This window comes from Dermacentor variabilis, chromosome 10, assembly GCF_050947875.1.
Source record: "Dermacentor variabilis isolate Ectoservices chromosome 10, ASM5094787v1, whole genome shotgun sequence".
Lineage (NCBI taxonomy): Eukaryota > Metazoa > Arthropoda > Arachnida > Ixodida > Ixodidae > Dermacentor > Dermacentor variabilis.
Window position 1 is genome coordinate 20,975,667 of NC_134577.1, and position 24,266 is coordinate 20,999,932.

General features: G+C 47.0%; 1 protein-coding gene across 1 annotated transcript in view; it reads left to right on the forward strand.

Annotated features, from left to right (window-relative positions):
* The window catches only part of LOC142560104 (uncharacterized), a 360,402-nt gene that overhangs the window by 174,185 nt on the left and 161,951 nt on the right, over nt 1-24,266 (forward strand). The window contains exons 4-5 of the mRNA XM_075671926.1: nt 16,752-16,835; nt 17,589-17,695. Coding sequence (XP_075528041.1) covers nt 16,752-16,835; nt 17,589-17,695 — 191 coding nt within the window. The remainder of the gene's footprint in view (nt 1-16,751; nt 16,836-17,588; nt 17,696-24,266) is intronic.

The following is a 24,266-nucleotide window of genomic DNA, read 5'->3' on the forward strand; positions in this document are numbered from 1 at the left end:
GTCCAGTCCAGTGAGAGAAAAAATATCATCGTCATGAATGGCTCAAACCCCCAAAACCAGCAAAGATGCAATTGCTGAATATGAATGAAGAAACTAAAGAAAGATGGAAAGTGTATATTCAAGCACGCAGTAACGTACCTGACAGGACACATGTGTATTGCAACTTGCAATGCAAAGGAAAGAACCGCAAGGCACTTACGTGGCCGTCTTATATAGCTGTACAGAACAACTCGGTGACCCGCCGTGGTTGCTCAGTGGCTATGGTGTTAGGCTGCTGAGCACGAGGTCGCGGGATCGAATCCCGGCCACGGCGGCCGCATTTCGATGGGGGCGAAATGCGAAAACACCCGTGTACTTAGATTTAGGTGCACGTTAAAGAACCCCACGTGGTCGAAATTTCCGGAGTCCCTCACAACGGCGTGCCTCATAATCAGAAAGTGGTTTTGGCACGTAAAGCCCCATATATTATATTATTATTAGAACAACTCGGTGACATCACAGAGCCACACACATGCACGTACATCCTACTTTAGGTACAACAATCCAATACCTCAGTGACGTCAGAGCACGACTAGCACACGTTCTAAGGGGTGATGACACAACGCAAGGAAAGAAAAAGCGAAAGAAGGAAAGACCAAACGAAAGAACGAACAAAGAAAGAAAGAACAAAACATCGCGAAACAGTATGCGCCATTCGTTTTCCTAGCTGATGCGCTCGAATTCTATAAAAAAAAAGAAATTGACTTGACGCTAGCGTTCGCCTTCTATCCTCGCACGTTCATATGCAACTCAGCCAGTCCTTGAACGCCTGGCAGCCCTTGATGTGGACGTCGGGCCTGCCGTTGGCGCACACCAGTGATCCGTCCGCACTGACCACGACCAACGTCGGTATGCCGGAGACCTTGTACCGGGCCTTGAGAACGCTGCCAGAAAACAGAAGCGTACAGGTTTGCGTGGATATTCAGATATTTGTACTTCACCCAACGCTGCCTCGACTTTGGCAGCCCTGGTGTCACGAGGGGTAGCATACGAGAGTTTATTCGGGCAGTTGCCTGCTACTGAGATCACGTGTACTACGCGACATCATTTGTTGCCGTGAGCGACATTGGCTCACACTCCCCGAGGCTTACTGTGAACGCATACACGAATACCGAAAAGATGTGCGGACGGGAGGACGGCGGTCGGGGCGGCTTGATTGGTAAAGCACCGCACTTGTGATGCGGAGATTCGAGTTTCGGCTCCCCCCTGTAGCAAGTGGTCATTTCATCCACTTTCATTTTCCTCTTTCTTAGTACTTCTACGTGTAAATTAAACGTAAAAGTATAATTTCCTATATGCTTTCTCTGGTTATCAATGACTGTTTTCTTCATGTGGTCGTAACTACAACATTCCTTTTCTATAACAATATTTTTAGGAGACCCTAAGCAATCCAAGTCGTGTCCAAAGCCATTCTCGTTAGGTCCAGATACGAGACACGTTATAGAAATGTCGATAGCTGATAGCGCCTAGCAGAGAAATTAAATGATAATCACGGCCGAGGATTTGCTGGAGCTGCGCTCCTACAATGTTTCATGCTGCAACAGCAGTGCGCTGTCGGGAAACAAATCGCTGATTGCTGTGACAGCTACTTGCCAGGTATACAGGTAGCTCGCATACAAGCTGCGTACTTTGCAAAGCCTGCAGTTCCCAATGCAGCGTAACAGGGCAGGTTTCGGCACAAATCAAAATCAGGGAATAAAAACTGCCTAATCTTCGTGCCGAGCTTGCAGATCGTGCACGCATGATCCCTCTTAGGCGTTTTCTCGGTGACTACAAGTCGCGTATAAATTAATGTAATCTGTGATCGACGTCAGGGTGACGCCGGTGACGGCCGGAGTGATGTATCGGCTCCGTTCTCAATACTTCTCAAACTTGCTAAGTACAGTTTCATGCTATAATGTAGTCCGTCTGTCGATAAGAGCTTGACCAATGGCTTGACCCTTTTATTTGTGAGTGTTGCCTACAGGCCTCAAATAAAAAAAAAAATTCTTGTTGAGTTTCGGTGCTGCATGTGTACGGTGTTTCTGGCTAAATGTGTTTGGCCAATGGTGAATGACAGACAGCGAGCCTTATTTGTTGGATTAGAGCAGGAACAGACGACAAAGAAGCAGTTTTGCGCGCGAACCGCTTTCTTTTGAAAGCACGCTCAGAGGAGAGAGAACGAGATACCGAGCAATATCCTCGGCTACAGTGGTGTCCCATCTTTAATTTAGAGCAGATGTATTGTACACTTGGGTTTCACATCTGACCAAAACTACTTGTATACAACTTGCAAACGAAATCAAAGGTGGACTGGGGTGAAGCTTGCTTCCAGTGTTCCGTCTGCTGTTTCATCCTATACTGCTGCAAAAGTTTCCTCAGAACTATAGATATTCTTTTCGTTGAACGTACTCATTCTCGATTTATATCGCACATTTAGATAAAAAATAAAGATTTCGTTCAGGTATGTATATTTATCATCCTTAAAGTGTTAACCAGGCCCAATCGTAGGCTGCAAAAATCTAGTGGCGGGGCCATCTGGTGCCGAAATTTCAATGCGGCGTCGCCAACACTATTTCGTTCTCGCTTATTTGTTCTTTTTTTTTTTTTTGGCTTATGATGTCTTCTGTCACGGCAAGAGCGTTTGCTTGTTTGCTAATTCCTTTATTGTGCAAGCGTAATTTGCTAATACAGCTGAACTTACTCTTCTCTTTAGTGCCCCTTTAACCTACATGTTACAGAGATTAACGTGGTCAACCGCAGTCGCCGTAAATTTGCGATGTATCAGAAAGCCGTACGTGCGAATCGAAGCGCTGGACCGGAAGCATGTCTGAAAGTGCTCCCCGCATAAGAACTCCCCTGCATCACTCACGCCTGCAGCCCGTCGCCGTAGGGAAGCGTAGGCCAGTCTTCGTGGTCGCTCCGCACGTAGGCCAGCATGTCTTCAGAGCTTTTATCCGATGACACGAAGACTACCTGCGTAGAGGAAGGGAGACCATCGGCTTTTTATTCGCTGCCATGTCTTGAACTGAACCAACTAGACAGCCGAAGTAGTAGGCGACCGTGAGTGACGTCACTGGTTGCGTCTGACCGTCGGGCAAGCACGAAGCGAGCGAGATCGCGTCAACCAGCGAGGCGCGAGCGTGGCCGACTAAGGGCGTGGCAGATGCGCTCTTAATATAGGCTGTTCAGCTTTGATTTTCTGTGTAATATCGGCCGCGAATCAACGCGCTGTAGAAATTAGCAGCGTCGAGTCTTCGCAATTCTGGAAGCCGTTACAAATTCTTCGAATGGTACGCTTCACCTTGCATTGAAATCAATCGCAAGGCTCTTTTGGTTAGAAAGCAAATTAGTCTAATTTGCATAATTACCTGAGTAATTGCTGCAAGACCATTTTCCACTGCATGTCTTTGTAGTAAAAGCAATCAAAAGAAGGTGATTCAATTATCTCTGCTTCCCCAGTTCTATTTTTAAACAATGTCGAACACATTCCGTGAAGCACCTGGTATAGTCATCTGTATACTCAACCCGCCGTGGTTGCTTATTGGTTATGGTGTTGGGCTGCTAAGCACGAGGTCGCGGGATCGATTCCCGGCCACGGCGGCCGCATTTCCATTAGGGCGGAAACACCCGTGTACTTACATTTAGGCGCACGTTAAAGAACCCCATGTAGTACATATTTCTGAAGCCCCCAACTACAGAGTGCCTCATAATCAATAGTGTTTTTGGCAATTAATACCCCGTAATTTAATTAATCTGTATACTAAACTAGAAATGTGCCGTGGCGGGCTGTGTTCTCTGCGGAATATTGAAAAGAATCTAGAGAAGGTATCTAAATAGCCTAACTGCTAAAAAGAAACATCTCAAGCGCATAATTTCTTTATTAAAGCGAAGCCTTCCTTGCCTTCATTATTGGCGCCGTCTGATCGATCGATTTCTCGTCGAGTAAACTGGGCAGATCCCAGAGGCTGTCTAAAATTAAACTGGACCGATCGCTGAGATGCTGTAATCAAAACTGGGCCGATCTCGGAGACGTTGTAATCCACGGTCGTACGCGTCACATGATGGGATCATGTGTGGTGGAGTCTTTGCGTCTCGCGCCACTGTATATTGACGGATGCGTCGCGCGCCTCTCTTTGCTTCGTCATTTAGTCGGTTTACGTGAAGTTCCGCTCAACAAAATTTCTGGCGGATTCCAAGGAAGCCATATCGCTGCCGTTGACAACCACATCGACGGCTTTGGCGATAGCCGATAGGTATCTTAGCTCCGTACGCTTGCTGGCCGCATTTAAATAGTACATGGCCCCCGAGGTGTTCGTGATAAGCGACAGCAAGGCGACCCGCGTACTTCGATGGCCAGTCCGTCGTCCTTGGCCTTCCGGTAGGCGCCGGCCAGCAGCGGCGTGAAGGTGCGGCACGGCGGGCACCACTGTGCCGCGAAGTAGATGCACACGAGCCGCTTGTAGCGCAGCGCCTCGTCGGCCGAGATGGTCGTGCCGTCTCTCTTGAGCAGCGACTTCCCCCGGAACAGCTCCATCGGCACGCAGGCACAGCGGAAAGAGCTAGAGAGGGAGGTAGGTAGGGAGGGAGTAAGGGAGGGAGGGAGGTAGGGGGCAAAGTAGTTAGGGAGGGAGGCGGCTCGGGGCGGAGAGAGAGGGGAGATATAAGGAAGGCAGGGATGCTGACCAGTAAAGAATCTGGTTGGCTACCTTACGCTGGGGGAAGGGAGAAGGGGAACATGTTCCTATGGGTGGGCAGCGCAACCCGGCCGAAAGACGAGAGGAAGTACACGATACGAGCGCGCATAGGAACATGCTGAATCACAAACTCGCCCAGCTTTCTGGGTTAATTGCGAAGGCGAAGGTAGAGAATGGAGAGAGAGGGGGGCGTAGAAATACGTGCACAGGCAGTACCTGAGTCAAAGCCGCTCGTTCTGCGGGGCAGACATGGAATAAAAGGCGGTAGGGCGGCATTCAGATGACTTACGGCCCAACATAGTTCCATTCTGATGAATCTTTTTCTTTAACTGCAAATCCCAATCTGACGTTCTTGCTATGCCGAGGGAGACGCTTTACTCTCGTTACTGCGCGAGGAACTTAACGAAAAGACCATAATAGCGTTTTTGATACGCTGTAGCCGCATTTGTTTTGTGGGCAGGCCAGGAAACTAATCATTTATGAATTGCTGTACTATTTCTACTGGTGCGAAAATGTGTTTGCACGATTTTACTCTACACGACCATAAATAAAGGGTACTGTAATTTTTCTCAATGTGGAATGGTGTTTAGGCTTTATGGGACTGACATATCTGGCCGCAGCTGCACACTTGCTCGCCTGCACGGACACGTAATGCAACGCTGAAAAAAGCAAAGCCGAGTTCCGGTCAACTTTCGAAGACAACCTCAGAAACCGAGCTCCGCAAGCGTTTAGCGCGAAAGCCGGGGAGAGATAGATTATTGTACGTGAGTGCGAAGCCGGGACTATAGTTGGTTGAGCAATATTCCGACAAAGACAAACAGCTCACCAAGTACAGGACAAACGACAGACAGCGGCTTTTGTCGTTGTCTTTTTATTTGTCATGTTGCTGGCGCTGTTCTTTCCTTTTTTTTCTTCTTGGAGACATCGTGATTTACAGAATTGTACGTCTCAAAGCTAACCAAAGGCTACGTGGGTGATGGCGTAACGAAATGCTCTAGGTTTGCCTAGGCCACGTGAGATTCTGGGCATGCCCAATCTTCTTCAAATACTCGGGAGTTGACGTTTTTCGTTCCTTTCGCCGTCATTCCGAATCTGAATACAGACGCCGGAAGCGGGAACCGAATTCACGATCTCGCCGCCAACAGCATAACGCCATGCCCGCTGATGCCAATGTGCATGTCAGGCAGGCTTTAATCAAAGGAACAAAAATCGAGTCTACCCATAAGCTCTGAATGTTACTTGACATTGCCAACGTTGGCAGGCGCACGCACGAAGCACATTGAGGCTTAAAGCTTCCTGATCGTCACAACTTGGGCGACATCTACGGCAACTTAAACGCGCTTTTTTCTTTCTTTCTTTCTTTCTTTTTGCTTCGCTACCAGCAGATTTACGTGACTGACCTGCTCAAGAAATCGACGTGGTGAAATCTCCAAGCGCAGCTGGGTTCAGTGCACACCCAGCGCTCCTTCCATCTTCTTCTACTTCCTCTTCTTCTCATTGCACCTTCCCACGGTGCCGAGGTAGCAACAACAACCACCACTTTGTCATCGCTTCACTGCTGGAACTCCACTTTGGTGCCACCGTGCTTCACTGCACAAAGTCATCACTTCCTTCCTCTTTTCTTCTTTCTGTTCCCCCTTTCCGTCACCCCAAGTGTAGGGTAGCAAACCGGACGCTCGTCTGGTTGGCTTCCCTGCCTTTCCTATCTATCTATCTATCTATCTATCTATCTATCTATCTATCTATCTATCTATCTATCTATCTATCTATCTATCTATCTATCTATCTATCTATCTATCTGTCTGTCTGTCTGTCTGTCTGTCTGTCTGTCTGTCTGTCTGTCTGTCTGTCTATCTATCTGTCTGTCTGTCTGTCTATCTCTGTCTATCTATCTATCTATCTATCTATCTATCTATCTATCTATCTATCTATCTATCTATCTATCTATCTGTCTATCTATCTATCTATCTATCTATCTATCTATCTATCTATCTATCTATCTATCTATCTATCTATCTATCTATCTATCTCACTCACTCACTCACTCACTCACTCACTCACTCACTCACTCACTCACTCACTCACTCACTCACTCACTCACTCAATCACTCACTCACTGCTGCAAGAAAAAGAATGTTGGAACTACTTCTTCGAAGCATTGGCCTGGATTTAACGGAACCCGTTTATTCTTTCGTCAAGGGCCTCGACTTTGGTATTCAGCCACAGGGGATGGTTGCTCCGCCGTCTAGGAGGTTCTTATCGAGACTAACGGAATGCCCTGTTAAACTTGAATCTCTTTTCTCTCTGTTTCTTGTACTTTTATTTAGTTATTATTCGTTGTTTCTGCTATCATTACTGTCATTTGAACAGGTAATCTAGCCTTTCAACGTTATCCACGCTATGTATAGCAGTCCTGAAATATTATTTCTAATTATAACGAGGAATAAACCACCTGTTCCTAAGGCAATCCTCTATAGTGGGTGTGAGCCGCATTTTCGCCGGGCAATACTTTTAACGGGTGCTGGCAACATCTCCAGATATTCAATACCTTGATTTTTGCTGAAACCCGCGGTGGTTGCTCAGTGGCTATGCTGTTAGGCTGCTGAGTACGAGGTCGCGGGATCGAATCCCGGCCACGGCGGCCGCATTTCGATGGGGGTGAAATGCGAAAACACCCGTGTACTTAGATTTAGGTGCATGTTGAAGAACCCCAGGTGGTTGAAATTTCCGGAGTCCCCCACTAAGGCGTGCCTCATAATCAGAAAGTGGTTTTGGCACCTAAAACCCCATAATAAAATTTTTAAAATTTTTGCTGAACAACCAGAGGGTGTCCTTCTCGGCAATTGGAAGGTTCATACACAAGTTAAGATGTATCCTATCGTGCAAATGATTTTTTTTATTTAAACAGAACTGGTCTAACAATGTCCTCTCTACGCCATACTTGTCATAATATTGAATCACTTCAATGGAGCACTTCTGATGCCGACGATATTCAAACATAGGAAAGACGTTACTAGAAGCTCCACTTTCAAAGATTGTAATATGATTATTCTGATAATACTACCATTTGGAACACCGACGCTAGGCTGTGCAGTCACATGGATGTTTGTTGCGTAGATGTTCGATTTTTTTTTAATGTGAAACAAAGCGATCACCTTGCTATCTTCTTTTTGTCATCTCTATTTTGCTTCTATGTTTTTTACTCATTTCGCCGAGCTTGTTTTTCCATATCCTTTATTTACAGGGTCTATATTTTCCTCTTGATTACTAAATCTTTCATAATTTTCTTTGTTAGTCTGACTGTTCACTCGCATACCGTGTTCTATTTCTTTCATTCTTTCCTTTGGTATTTAATTATTTTCGCTTCTCCTCATCCTTCCTTACATTAGCTCCTGGCACCCGATTCTCGGCCTATCCCCCTTAGTGGGCATGCGCTGTGGTTGCCGAACGTCATCATCATCGCGACCATAATAATTAACTGCCTCGCTATGCTGGCGCACTTCCTTGGCTATGTAGGAGGTCGTGTCATCGCGAGCGATAAAACCTTGTGCGCTATTACGTTGTTCCGCGCACCGAAACACGTGGTGACGGAAAGCGTGCGCATGACCGAATACCCACCGTAGTAAAGATAAGTGCTGATTATATTCCCTGCTAATTATTCAGCTATGAGAGAGTAGCAGGGCAAAATGTAAGGTAAGTTCACTTCGTAATCGAAAGACGCCACGCCTAGACTGGACGCAGATAACACGCGAGGAAGCTATAAGGGGAGGACGAGAAAGATAAGTGGAAGCCAGAAAATATCGCTAGTTATCTGACAATGGATGGAAAGAAAACTCGTACAATGCGTGAGAGAAAGGGGAACGGGAACAAAAGCACTTGCTGCACAACAGCGCCTGATTTGTGGGAATCTTGTGGTTAGCCAATCACCTATTCCTGCATGAATTGCCAGTTCCGCATGGCTGCATTGTTCTACTACTCATTTTTAATATCGTACCAATAATCTAAAGCGTGACAAAATTGTAACACCTGTACACCTGTCTGCGTAATGTTTGTTCGTCACTGCCCCAACCCCCACGCATTGCGCAAATGTGAAAAAGGCCTTCAGCGGTGCGCTGAATGAACGAATGAATGTGTGAATGCAACGAAATCCCCAAGTTTAATTAAGAGACACTTAAGAGAAACACTAAAGTGCAGCGTTACCTTAATTCGCATACGTATGCTTGCAGCTCCCCTAGACGCATGTCGGTAACCACTTCACGTAGACGACAAATCCGCAATGCCCGCCGTGGCCCAGGCCCTGTGTACAAGAGACCACGGCCGAGGAACGCCGGGAAATCGTTGAGAGAGCTCGGATAATGTACGGAGGGTCAGCCGCCGCACTGTCACTCGTGCTTGTCTTTAAAGGTGCTCTAATGACTTGTCTAAAATCAGCTGACTTGAAAAGACACCCTGCGTCCACCACTGTGCGCGTGAGCTCTCTCTATCCTTTTCCCTTCTTTTTTTTTCTTTTAATCCATCCTCATCCCTTTTTCCACATACAGAGCAGCCAACCGCATGACCATGTGGTTAACCTTCATGCCTTTAATTGTCTTTCTATCTCGTTTTTAAAGAGATAAACAAACATCGCTAATTGTATTGGTAATCACTCAAGTGAATCACTTGAGCATGTAAGTAATGCATGCTCGTATAAGGGGCCTGGAAGCACAGAGAAACAAATTACATTAAAAGAGGACACTCCCATAGAGCCCTGCGGCCGAACTGACCTCATTATTAGGCTCGAGGCGCGATCGCGCCATCGCCGTTGGCGGCGCTATCGGCGACGTCGTTCCGTCCTGCTATCGACGGCGCATGCGCGCTAACATTTCACTTGCTACTTACCAACGCCGACGGTTTCCCGACCGCCTCATGCGGTGCACCACCGAGATTCGACACCTGGAACACCAGATGACGGCACTCCTGATCACGACAGCGTATGGTCTTGTGTTATCTTACGCTGGCGTTATGGCATTCTGCGGTAGCTGCCAGGGCGATGTTCCTTCTGCCAATGCCTAACTGCGCTTGCGTCGCGTGCTCCGTCATGCCAAGATGTCGCAAACCGCGTAAAGTTCGAACACCGGCCAAGGAGTTCTAGCGCAATGCTAAATATTGATATCGCTGCAACTATTTTTGTACTTTCAGTGTACGTCCAATGAAGCGTCCCCCGAATCTCCCGAGAAATATGCGCATATCCTGCGTTACTATGAATTGGAAAGAAGAGCATACTTCCTTACCGCACCACAGGCTAACCAGAGAAGAGAGAGGCGCTCTGCGGCGTCTCCAAACAGATTCCTATGTACGGAACACTATACTGAATAGAGTGCGGCCAACCAAATTTCCATACCCTTGCCGCTCCTGCGGGGCTCCGGACACCCTTCGCCACATGGTGATGGGGTGTCCTAAGCTTGTAGAATCCAACAATCAATAAAATGAAGACGCAGAAAGAAGCACAGAAGACATTAGCGCGGAAGGCGACCGTCAGGAATCGTGGCGTGTCATGCTCGCGGTCCCGGTTTCGGAGCACCAGCTCAAGCTGGCGAACCAGCCCGGAGAAGCAGCAAACGACAATGGCTACCGGGACTGAAGAGGCGACACACCTTCGCTGTATAAAGAAGCACTCATTCTCACTGGTTCAGATAATTAAACATTTAGTTGGTACGAAAGCATCAAATGGACAATTGAAGGAAAAATCCCTCCCTGATCGCTCTCGCAGAACAATTGACCGTCTTTGTCTTTCTCATAAAATTTAATTTTTTGCCTACCATGATCTGAAGCACACCATTCCTGTTGCGTTGTCTTAGAACCCATCACCTCTTGACTATCATTGCACAGTATCAAGCTGCCGCAACAGCTTGTACTTTCGTTCATTCATAACGATGACATCGTCGGAATGGATTCATTACCGCATCAACAGAAACCTAGATCAATCTGGTCAAGGCTTACAAATGCAACCCTCCAACGCTAATTACTGCACAGCTCCTTTCTATAACGCCACAGTGGCCTTGGGAGTACTTAGGTAAATAAATAAATGAATAAATCAACACAGTCCTTACTAATAGAGAAGTCTCTCATATGCGAGTCATTTCAAGGCCAGTAGCTCGCCATTGTCCTAGTATAGGATTGTAGGACTTTAGTACAAATATCAGGGGGGGGGGGGGACTTTGACGGGACCCCGAGGAGTCGCTGCTGTCTCAGTAAATGAATTCACGGCCGGCGAAGTCGCTGAACACTGCTGTTTCATTTTTACGTGCAAGCTTAACTGCCCAGCTCTTCAAATCGGTGGTCTCTGTCTGAGGCCACGAAGCAAGCGAACGCAAGCGAACGAGGAAGGCGCCTGGAGGTTAGGAGAATAGCGCGCCGGAGAAAGTACGAAGGAGGGTGCGCCTGGCAAAGTACCTGATGTTACTGGGTATGCGGCGAGCGACATTGCGTAGGGCCGCTGTAGTTACTCGGGCTGTGCCACTGGGTATGTGTTACTGGGATCACTGGGAATCTGATGAACATGATGATGATTATAATGACGCCGATTATAAATGGTGACAAGAAGTTGAAAGGTGACTCAACATCTAGTTGATGTTGATCAAAAGTCATAGCCGCTCCCAGCGCGGCTATTACAATAAATCATACAATTCATGCACCCAATTTTCACCGTCATCTCGCCAAGGAAGACAATGTTTTCCACCCACTTCGACTAGACGTTGAATCGCCTTCCAATTTTTTTTTATTTATAAACAGCTTTTACAGTAAGTAAGATGTTAATGTTGTAATAACCCACAGCGGTGGCCTGGCGGCTATAATGTTGCACTGCTAAGCATGATGTCGCGGGATTGAAACCCGGACGAGGCGGCCGCGTTTCTGTCGGGACGAAATGCAAAAGCACCCGTCTCGTGAATTCGGGGCACTTTATAAGATCACGTGGTGGTCAGAATTAATCCGGAGTACCCCAGTATGGCGTGCCACATAATCACATCGTGTTTTGGCACGTAAAACCTCCACAACTCAATTTAGTATTTCAATATGTAAACGGCAAGCTGAAGCACCGGAAATTTCAAACACGCATATTACAATTTGGACACAAAATAATGAAGGACACGATGATCGTGTGCAATACGATCAAGCTATCACAAAGTGATCTCCAAATCAGCTAAACGTATCAAGAGTTCTGACATAATGCAATAGCACAAGCTGTACCAGTCAAGAGCGGGTTTATTATACTATTTTATAATATTTAAGTACGTGAGAACGAAGTGTTTTGCATAAAAACACAACTACAACTTAAATCGTTTTTTTTTCTTTGTTTGCTAAGGTAATTTAGACAGTTTCTCTAAGTTTTCGTAATAGCTTCACGCAGAATGCCTCGGATATATGCATGTAGAACGTCCGCATATGCGAACATTTAATCGTCTCGTACGCTTTTATATGTGCAGATGCTTGCGTAATCTATGATGCAAGTGTCGCATTAAAAACTCGCCGAGCAGCGTATACTTAGGGGACAAGAGAGTGCAGCGAATGAAGCCGGCAGCTACTCATTGCAAGGTTTCTAGCTTGAATAGCGTCCAACATCGACGTCTGAAAATGTTCATGCCAACCTACGCAGAGCTGATAGTGCGAACGCGTCGATGACTTGCAGGCTGCAGGGCGCGCGATAGATGATAACGATAGCCGCAAGGAAGGCCCCGACGGAAGAACAGCGAAGCGTGAGGAGACCTGCGCTGCTCGGGTTAACTCTCCTCGGTTGCCTAGGAAACGGTCCCGCATGCGCCAGGCAGGCATAGACGTTACCGCGGCAGAACGCTGTCGGGACCTGGCTGCGGTCGACGTGTCTGGGAGTTCGGTAAGTGGCACGGACATTATTTTTCGCGCTAGTAAGCTGAAAATTGTGTTGCGAACGTGGTTACCCTAGTTCGGTGATAAGAAGAGTAACTGTACGTTGCTTGAAAAGAACGGCACAATCTAATTTCGTTTGGAAACCCTAAAAAAAAAAAAAACGCTTTCGTTCAATCTTGTTGAAACTAATGATAGCCTTGCCCTCACACATCTCGTTTCTAGCAGATGACATTCTCCCGTTAGCGCGCAGTAGTAGCACACGTGTGTTGTCCGGAAGTCGGAAGATTTTAATGCGACACTTGGCCTTCCGGCATACAAAGTTTGCATGTAAACCTGTAAACCAACGAATTTTTGGAAACTGATATAATTGAGTCTGTTTTGTTAGTGCCTACAGTGGTTTATGCTGACAACTGCAATTGCACTTTAGCGCCGTCGTCATATTTACGGCTTGCGTTGGGGCTAGTTGAAATAGCATAATTCGAATACAGCGCTATCATATGTTTTGCCATATTTAGCGCGAAGACGCGCTTTTAGCGCCGTTCTGCTTCTTCTGCGGGCGGTGCTGGACATTTCTGTATTCATTGCTTTTAATGGTGCTAGCTTAATGCGTCCTCCTTAAAAACATTCAGCATTCAGTTTTGGACGTTCATTGTTACAATTAATTCTGATGGCGGCTGCACTTATGGCGATTTTTCATGAGGCTTGAATGCCACCGCCGTGATAAGCCGCGAGAGCTGGACTTCTGCGCTCAATTTTGGCTCGCTGGTCCTGATGACATGCCTTCAGGTCGTGGTGCCACCTTGACACGTTGTTTATTCCGTGATTCCTTCAGCTTAATTGCCACGTGGCGTCATGTCTAAGCTCACAATTGAAAACGCGGTTAGCCTTGGATCTTGAAGCAACAGTCATTTCGGGATGTTCTTATCAGAGGCGCTTGATATGCTACGCATGGCAGGAGTGTGTCTTGCGGCGACCTTATGAAACAAAGCATGAATATGTTGTTCACTCGATTATGTTGTTCTGTTACGCTAAGCATTATTTTTCGCACCTATTAGAATCGCCATGCGCACAGTGCATACTTTCACCATCGTTTGCCCTTTACCAGTTATCGCTTCTACAGAAATGTTGCTCTTAGATAATTCGCTCGGGCACGACGTGCTTTGGTTGCATTCGAACTCTGCGAACGTTGTCGCCAATTCGATAGCAACGCAGGCTTGCCTTATAATGTTGCATCTGCAGTTGACCGACTAATTAACAGTACTGCGCGAGCAGTGACTGGCCGGTCGGTCAGGCCCTTCTAACCGCGCCGTTATCTCCGTTAAGCCGGGCAGCTTGCACCGAGTTAGTCGTGCCGGTGGCTGTGTCATGCTGGCATGGAAAGAGCCTAGCAGACGGAACTTGCGCGTCTGTTCGGTGTGCATGCGCTTTACTGCTGCCGGTGTCGTAGCTTCGCGCGGTTTGAAGACGCTGAGCGGCTGGCCAGTCAATGCTGTCACGTTTTCTGTTAAGGAATCAGTCTTTCGTTTCTGTCACGGCGAAATGAAAAGCGGTCAGCGTAATGCGCGCCCTGCGCCGCGTACCCGCGCCCGTCGGCAGACGTTCGTCGACAAACGTCGGGCACAGAATTTGACGCAAGAAAGACTCCTCCGGAGTTGGTGCTGCGCGACGACGCTGAATAAAGTACCACGCGTTTAGTATGTATACAGCACGGGAAACTGTTTCGCGATTTTATAAAGAAATTGTTGCTAATTTTTTGTTAATTATTATTATAAATTAAGGTGTACGTTAAAGAACGCTATGCGGCCCGTCGTGGTGGTGTTATGGGTTCGGCGTCGCCCTTCTAAGCCCGAAGGCGTGGGATCGAATTCCGGCCGCGGCGGCCGCATTTCAATGGGGGACAAAATGTGACAACGCCCGGGTACCGTGCATTGGATGCGCGTTAAACAACCCCATGTTGTAAAAATGGTTCCGGAGTCGGCCACTACGGCGTGTCACATAATCAGATCTTCGTTTTGGCATGCAATACCCCTAATTGCAATACCCCTAATTGGGTTTCCTTTGTAGCAATTGCTACGAAAGGGTGGATGTCTCATTTTCCCTTTATTCATTACTTCTCTCCACCTTGCGGGTTTCCGCAGAACTACTACGTCAAACTCTTGCCTTTGCTTCGTGTTGTCGACAAATTCGACTTCGCTCTGCCATCTGCTAGCCGCCTGGTTAGCTCAGATGGTAGAGCGGCTGCCCCGGAAAGGCGGTGGTCCCGGGTTCGAGTCCCGGACCAGGACGAATTTTTCTTCAACTATGAGGCTTTTCTTTCGAGGAACCCGTATGGGTTTCCTTTGTAGCAATTGCTACGAACGGGTGGATGTCTCATTTTCCCTTTATTCAATACCCCTAATTGTAATGTTCCATTTTTCCTAAAAACAATTCACTCGAGTTTAAATTTGCACTAATATCTGCCTTTGGGAGTGTATCTCGCGTGAGAAAACGATCCTGAAAGGATTTGAAAGAGCAGTATATGCATTCCATGTCACGTACTGACGTGCAACGTAAGATCTGCTTAAGTAGTAAACTGTTCCGGCGCCCCCTAGTGCTTCGGTTTTTGTCGTACTCTTATGGATTTTCGGTTGGTTGTAGTAATTTTTGGAGACAAATTAAAATTGCTACGCCCTAACTTTTCGCTTGTTTAGGGGCGTTGCGTAAAACATTTTGGAGGAAGTATAACAACAGGTGTTGATAATGCAAGTCTAGAGCTCTCGCCAGCAGATTTTTCTTTTTGATGAATCTTTAATGAACGGGTTGAAATATATTTCACGAATAGGTTATGCGCTCTGCAATAAAAAGGATTGCAATAAGTATTACAAGTAGACGTGCCTGCTATCATTGAGTTGAACGTCTCCAGCTGCAAGAAATGATGCGAAATAGCAGCGATACAGAGAGCATCTCGTCAAACATGTTAGTGCACGTCTTAAATTACCTTGCTGCATGGTGGGTTACTCTTTGTACTTAAATTACATATGACTTTTTCTTAATAGATGGGTTACGTTCCCACTAAATCGACGTGTTCAGGTGCCTTGTTTCATTTCCCCCCTTTTCAAACACATCCGGAAAACAATGATCGCGAAATTTAAATTCAACATATGAAATTTTTTACAAATAAGAACTGAGGCTGGTGCGCCGTACGTAGATCGGTGTATATGCAGGCGGTAATGCCGAGCAGATGAGTGCAATAAACCGTGCGTGGTTTTTCCCTGCGCAAAGCGTGTATTGTCCCGTCTTTGCAGGAGTGCTCGGACATGACTTCAGCCGCCACTTGCCGCTTGTGCGCCAACAAAACGAAAACCGCACATTAGGGTGTTTCCTTGAAGAGTAGACCGCACTTTTCGTGCTGTAATGTGTGTTTCGCGCTTAATTTGAACACTGTCGCTCTTTATTTACGTAACTTACCCGCCGCGATGGCTTAGTGACTATGGTTGGATTATCGTGGGATCGAATCCCGGCCGCGGTGGCAGGGACGGAATGCAAAAAACGCCTGTGGCCCTTGCATTCGGGGAACGTTAAAGATGACCCGGTGTTCGAAATTAATTCGGAATACCCCACTACGCCGTGCCTCATAGCCGAATCGTGGTTTTGCACGATTCTCTAATGCAATTGATTGCATTGATTAATGCAATATAGTGCAATTAGCGAACTTGACGAGACGATATATGTCGCAGTACAGGTTTTGAAAACGCATACTGTGCTGGCTTGCACGACGGATTCTAATCCAGAGCAAACTCTCCTACTACTGCCAAAAAAAAAAAAACTTTCCTTGCGTAGCCAATTTCTGCGTAGCAAATGGACTGTGCGGAGTAGTATTAGCTGTGTAAAAATTTGCGCGCAGGTGAACCGCATCGTGCAGGTCGCCCGTGAGCGCGCCGACGGTAGAAGCGCCGCAGTACAAGTAAAACACAGGACGTCGGTGGCTATATGGAACCCAGAAGCCTGAGGTAAAGCGAGGTGGAGGCAGTGTGTCCAAGATTGTCCTCGACTCTGCGCAGGCCGAGGTGTGCTTATACCCGGCGAGACACACGCGGGATGTGGGTATCCAGGCGCGTGAAAACACCGAGCTCGATGGTGTGTGCTGCTTCGAGCATCACGGGGACCGCACTGTAATATCCCAAATTTATGCAGGTGTGATTGCAGTGGGATCCCCGAGCTGCCTTCCGTGTCAGTTTCCGGCGCCACCAAACGTCCTTCTAGCCAGGCCATCAAGGGGTGGGTAGCCTCATTCACGTTTCACGGGCGGTTTGAGCGGCGCATTTACCCTCGGTGCAATCACTTCGCGCCAGGGACATTGTAATGATTACACAGTACAGGTGAGTCATGCTGTACTGAGCAGTAGCACATTGTCGCTATAGGGCGAAGGTCCGGGCGCAAACGCGTCGCATATGAGGCGCCCCTAGTGGTAAAACAGGCATGAAAGGGGCGGCCGCATCGGTTTGCCCTATGTCCGACAATTGTGCAAGGCAAGCAGACGACACTGGTTAAATGGGGGGAGGCAAGGAAAGCTTAGCTGTAAAAAAAAATATTCTGAAGCCATTGGACGTTCAAGATCCAGTCAAACATGGTGCAAGTGCATTCAGAACTGTGGTCGTGTGCAGCAGCATTATAGTACTTGTACCAATACTAAGCACTCTGAAATGATATGGTGTCATGTTGAGTACGCCGAGGATTCAATTTACCCGAAGCTAAATGTTGGCGTCTTCTCCCTCGCCCAGGCCAGACAGAAATGGCGACAATAAGTAGCCGACACACTAGCGCGCACATTCAGCGAAGTAGGGCGCGGAGATTGAAGCCAGCAGATATTCAATGTAAGATTTCAAGAAAGCCTTGCTAACTACGAGCATTGCTGATAGTGTGAAAGCGTCGATGAATTGCACGCAGTGCGGCATTTACGATAGGCGGTAACGATATCGCAAACGGCGACCGCGGTGGAAGTAAAATGATGACGAGGCTTATGCTATGCAGGTTAACTCCGGTCGGTCGCCTAGGGAACGGCGATTCTTGCGCCATGCCGTGTGAGAGTGGCAGAATGCTGTCGGGGCTCGGCTGCGGTCGACGTGGCTGCAAGTTTGGTAAGTGGCGCGGATATTATTTTTTGTACTAATTAGCTGAAAGTTGTGTTCGCGAGCAGATGCATGGTATCTAGGTCCTCACTATTAGATTGTCAAATTTGTTGAAAGAACTTTATTTGAGCTTAGAAATGCCAGAAAATTGTTTTACTTGACAAAACCATAGTCTGATCATGAGGCGCTCCGTAGTGGGGGACTCCGGATTAATTTTGACCACCTGGGGTTCTTTAACGTGCACGTAAATATAAGTACACGGGTGTTTTTCATTTCGCCCTCATCGAAATGCCGCCGCCGTGGCAGGGATTTGATCCCGCGAGCTCGTGCTTAGCAGCGTATCACCAATGGCACTAAGCAGCCACGGTGAGTAGAAATGCCGAAAAAAAAAAAACTTACTGATCTTAGTAAAAAAATTTCCTGGCCAAAGGTTCTCGATGTCACCTTCAAGTGCATCGTCGCGTAGAGCAGTTTGAGCTCTTCTCACAGCGATGCTCTAGTCTGCTGCAGTGCTGTTTTACACTGCCATATTTACGCTGACATATTTACACTGGCAAAGTATTTGTAGTACTAACAGCTTTTCTTCAACGAAGCACCTGAGCGGGTTATAGCGTTATAGACGAAATCAGTGGCACAAAACAAGCGGAAATACTTTTTTAGGCCTGTAAATTCAGTATGGCCACTAGCGTCATAATATGCACGGTAAAGGTGCTAATGAAATGCTTCTAAACCCAGCACATAGCCCCTTTATCCGTTTAAGCTAAAGGCACATTCGGGTAGTCGTTTCGGATCGCTCCGAAACTTCGTTCGGGTGGTCGAATAAGGTCACGCTGAGTACAGTCGGTCGCCCAAGCGGTATGCAGCTTCCGTCAGCGCGGTTTCGACGGTGTTGGCTCGGCCGTCGTCGCGGTAACGTTTGAATCTGTTAGTGACACATTCAGTTATTATTTTCAGTCGACAGGCGAGTACTGACAGCATCTTATCATTGTACTGAAAACTTGTTGCTCTGGCTTACGTGGTTTCTCAGTGGCTATGGTGTTAGGCTGCTGAGCACGAGGTCGCGGGATCGAATCCCGGCCTCGGCCGCCGCATTTCGATGGGGAAGAAATGCGAAAACACGCGTGTACTTAGATTTAGGTGCACGGTAAAGAACCCCAGGTGGTCAAAATTTCCGGAGTCCTCCACTACAGCGTGCCTCATAATCAGAAAGTGGTTCTGGCACTTGAAACCCCATAATTTATTTATTTATTTATTTATTTATTTTGCTCTGGCGTAGCACTGTCTCACAAGCGACGGCCACTGTGGCAGTCGCTTTCGTTGTCTACCATTTTCTGTCTGGCTTGCGCTCTCGCTCGCCGGGATGCTGTAATGAGGCGGCCTTCAGTCGCGCATATCATCGAGACTTCTTCTCGGCCTTCGTTTCATGTTCTCGCGAGGCTCCCGAAATTGACTCTTCGTTCTTGTGGCGTGCGCTTTCTGTGACTCGGACCTAGAGTGCCTTGCACCGGCGCGACCATCCGAATTTACCATTACGTGCGCGTGAGTTCAATGGCGAGAGGCGTATCTACGATTGCGTGTACTGTCGCGTCCACTTTCAGCTGCAATGCACGAGCCGTGTTCGGAGCGCAGTCTGCGACGCTCACGTTCTAACAAGGTGCTTATCCTCGTGCTCTAGAGAGAGAGAGAGAGAGAGAGAGAGAGAGAGACGAGTTAGTTACGTAACCGAGGAGGCTGTGCGCCATGACGCAGCACGCTGCGCTGAGGTCTAAGGAGGCCGAGCAGCTTGGCGGAACAGTGTATTGCTCCGCGAAGAATGCATACGATGCCTAGCGCGGGCTGATACCCGAGCTCCGGGGCCCGAGCCCCCTCCGGAGTTTTCCGGGGGATGGAGGGAGGCTGAGACACGCCCCCCTACCCCCCCCCCCCCGGCTATGCCCAAGCCTACCCCACCCATCTAACGTGTCATTGCCAGAGTTTTGTCACTCACGCCATTTGAAGTTTCTTTTCACTTGCCTCGACCTTTTCACTTCAAATTTTATTGTGGCTAACAGCTTACTGCATAATTTTTGGCGCAGGCGTGCACGAATTTTAATCCATACTTTGCTTTGTTTCTCCATATCCTGACAATAAGAGGGCAAGCGCATTAGAAGTACCAGCGTATCCGTATTTTCTCACTTCAACATTGTTTTAAATTTGCACGGTAAACGCCATGCACTTGCATAATATATTTAAATATATACACAGGTCAAAATTCATTATATATATTTAAAGAAAAGGAAGCAGCCAATTAACAATTATTTCTAAAGGTATGGATAGCTTATGCCTAAAGAATGAATATACTGATGTATATTCTCGCTTCAAAACGCTTTGCGTGCCTTTCTGGCCCCGAAGAAAAAAACCTGTAGACTTTAGTGACTCCTTCTGCAGTCATTTATCAACGGCGTATGAAATGCACGTGAATGATATGTGTCTCAATATCGCTTCTCTTTCCAATTAACAAAGCTAACGACTCATTAAAGGACACTTCTAATAATTTACAACATTTATTAGGGATGAAAACATCGTCATTTGCATGTAGATATCATAAATATATACAGGGTGTCCCAATTAACTATCGTACGCAAAGATAAAATAAAAGTAATGCGTTACTCGAAGTAAACCTAGTGCCTCGATATTTAATTAGGTAATTGTAATTAATTATCCAACTCGAGACGTACTATCATGATTATCAAAGTGTCAATGAGCATTCCTACCCACAGCCACGGGGCATCTAACCGCGGTATCGTCAGTGACGTACTAATTGCGTACTAATTATTTCCGATTGATAAATAAGCCCTGTAATATATGGCGAATACACAGACAGCTCTTCTCTCTGTATCTGTTTCTTGCTACGTGCTCGTTCAGTCGCGCTTGTACACTCTATCACGAATACGTACCCCACGTCACTGCGCTCCCACCAGCACCATAATACAGCACCCTCGAACAGGCTCCTTCTGAGTTAGCCAGTGTGAAATTAAGGAAATAACGAGAAAAAAAAAAAAAAGACCGCCCAAGCACTCCGTACAGATCGTTAACCAGCGAAGCTGAGACGTGCGGTCCCGGTGTTTATCACTGGGTTAATCCCGATGGTTCATTAAACGACGGCTTGGAAGGCTGCCGCATACTCTGTACGCGGTTGGCTGCTTACGCTGGGCTCCACAAGCTTGTTCTTGTGCCCGGGATGCAGCATCGGGACGGCGCGCGGACGTCATTTAGGCAACAGCTGGTGTTCAATGGCGCTTAGGAATTCATAAACAAGGGCTCACTGAAATGTTTTTTTTTTTTTTCGTGCAGGAGTCCCGATTGCCGATTCGGCTCATATAGAAGTGGTCACTTAATTTCTTGAGCGCATCGGTTTTGCCTTATCTCAACACGTCGTTCGCTTCGCGCTGTTTTTATTTGGCTTTTATGCCCTGAACCTGTTCTTGCAGCACCTGTACACTCTTACGAAAGCTAAGACCGCCACTTTGGCTTTGGTCCGCGAGGCAAACTTCTGACGCGAAATATAGCTGCGCGCATACTCTGTCGATGCGGTGCGAGCAAAGACGGGATTTTCAAACATGATATATCTATTACATTGCTTTTTGCGTTTCGTGCGGGGTCAGAACGGCGCTTCGGCCGCGTTATCAAGGCGCTTTTGTGGTCAGTCTCATCAGTCGGCCTTGAGAGACGGATAATAAATGTGACGTAGTGGTGGTCAGAATTAATCCCGAGTCCTCCACTATAGCGTACCTCATAATCAGATATTGTTTTGACACGGAAAACCTCATAATTCAATTAAAGAAAATTAAATTATGGCGTTTTACGTGCCAAAACCACTTTCTGATTATGAGGCACGCCGTAGTGGAGGACTCCGGCAATTTGGACCAGCTGGGCTTCTTTAACGTGAACCTATATATAAGTACATGAGTGTTTTCGCATTTCGCCCCCATCGAAATACGGCCGCCGTGGCCGAGATTCGATCCCGCGACCTCGTGCGCTCACCAGCCCAACACCATAGCCACTGAGCAACCACGGCGCGTAATTCAATATAATATGTAAAAAGTAAGCGGAAGCGCCGTACATTTCACACACATATTATAACTTGGACACAAAATAATGAAAGACAAAATCATCGTTTACAATAGTCAAGCTATCAGAAGGTGATCTCCAACTGACATAATCGTATCGAGAGTTTTGATGTAATGCAAACGCAGTAGTACGTACCAGTCGAGAGCGGGTTTATTATACTATTTTATAATATTTAATTAACTGAGAACAGTATTTTTTATAGAAACACAAGAAAATTGCTACTTAAATCGTTTCCTTTCTTTGTCTGCTAAAGTAATTTACACACAGTTTTTCCAAGTTTTTGTAATAGCTTCACGCAGAACGCCTCGGATATATGCATACAGAACCCCCGCATATGCGAACATGTAATCGTATCATGCATTTATATGTGCAGATGCCTCGGCAATTCATGGTGCAACTGTCGCATTAAAATGTTGCTAAGCACCGTACACTTTAGGCGACAAGAAAGTGCAGCGAATGTGTTTCGCGTCGTCGTATCTTGCCGTAGGCGGTGTTGTGCGGATCGCAAAGTCTGCTAGCGCGCTCGGGTCTTCTTAGGAAAGTTGGCGTACAAGCAGTTCACGTGTTAGCGTTATACTTCTCATTTAAACAAAGTAGCAGATTAGTATTGCCTTCCTCTAAAATGAAGAAAAATTTTATATTAAAGGCTGAAAGAAAACGGCCGCCACCAAAGTTCCGAGACTCTCAATGCTGTGAGGATGCTAAAGCATCGGCAACACCGGACGATTATGAAGATAATAACGAATACTTATGCTTGTTGCATGTACTGCTATTTCTCACGCTACGTTTTCAGTTAATTGTTTTTGTTCTGACACCTTTCATGATTGATCAATTATTACGCTGCATTGAAGAAGGCGAATAAAGGCTAATAATCGCGCGAATGTTTTTGTACTTCGCGGCAGCTGCATATTCATGCCGATAAAATGGAAAAGAATGCCCCAGTGTCTGCGATCCGGACACCTACAATATGGCTCACCTCATCGCCCGCAGTGTTGCATTAGAACTTGAAAATCCGTTAAGCAATTGAAAACCGCTGGAAAAGTCGGCGAACAGCGCTGCGGAGCTCTCGGCAGGCCGCTTCCTGCGCCCCCCCCCCCCCTCGCAACATGGCAGCCGCCGGCTTCACCCAAGCAGCCATAGGCCGGTATACGCGACTTCCACTGCAGCCGCCTTCTTTGGTATGAATAGCGTCCGCCATCGACGTCTAAAAATGTTCATGCGAACCTAGGCAGAGCTGACAGTGCGAACGCGTCGATGACTTGCACGATGCAGCGTGGGCGATAGATGATAACGATAGCCGCAAGGAAGGCCCCGACGGTAGAACAACGAAGCCTCCGAGGAGACCACCAGTGCTGCTCGGGTTAACTCTCCTCGGTTGCCTAGGAAACGGTCTCGCATGCGCCAGGCTGGCATAGACGTTACCGCGGCAGAACGCTGTCGGGGCCTGGCTGCGGTCGACGTGTCTCGGAGTGCGGTAAGTGGCACGGATATTATTTTTCGCGCTAGTAAGCTGAAAATTGTGTTGCGAGCGTGGTTACTCTAGTTTGGTCATAAGAAGAGTAACTGTACGTTGCTTGAAAGGAACGCCACAATCTAATTTCGTTTGCAAAACCTCAAAAAAAAAAAAAAAAAAAGAAACGCTTTCGTTTAATTTTGTCGAAACTAATGAAAGCCCGGCCATAACACATACGTTGTCGTTTCTAGCAGATGACATTCTCTCGTTAGCGCGAAATAATAGCACACGTGTCTTGTTCGGAAGTCGGAAGATTTTAATGCGACACTTCCGGCATTCAAGGGTTGCATGTGAACCTGTAGACCTAATTTTTGGAAACTGATAAAATTGTGTTTTGTTAGTGCCTACAGTGCTTTATGCTGACACCTACAATTACAATTTACGGTCGTCGCCATATTTACGACTTGCGTTTGGGCAAGTTGGAATAGCATAATTCGAATACAGCGCTGTCATATGTTATGCCATATTTAACGCCAAGACACGCTTTAAGCGCTATTCTACTTCTTCTGCGGGTAGTGCTGGACATTTCTAGATTCAGTGCTTTCAGTGGTACTAGCTTAATGCGTCTTCATTCCAAAGCATTCATTCTTGGCCGCTGTAGGTGTGGCTTCATTGTTAGAATTAATTCTGGCTGCACTTACGGTGGTCTGACATGAGGCTTGAATGCCACTGCCGCGTTAAGACGTGAGAGCTGTACTTTTACACTCAATTTTGGCTCGCTGGTCATGATGACATGCCTTCAGGTCGCGGTGGCACCATGACACGTTGTTTATTCGGCGACTCCTTCAACTTAATTCCGACGTGATGTCATGTCTAAGCTAACAATTGAAAGCACGGTTAGCCTGCTCTGGGAGCAACGGACGTTTCGAAATATCCTTACCAGAAACGCTTGATATACTATGTTGGCCGGAGTGTTTATCTCCGGCGAGCTTAATGAAACAAAACAGGAATATGTTG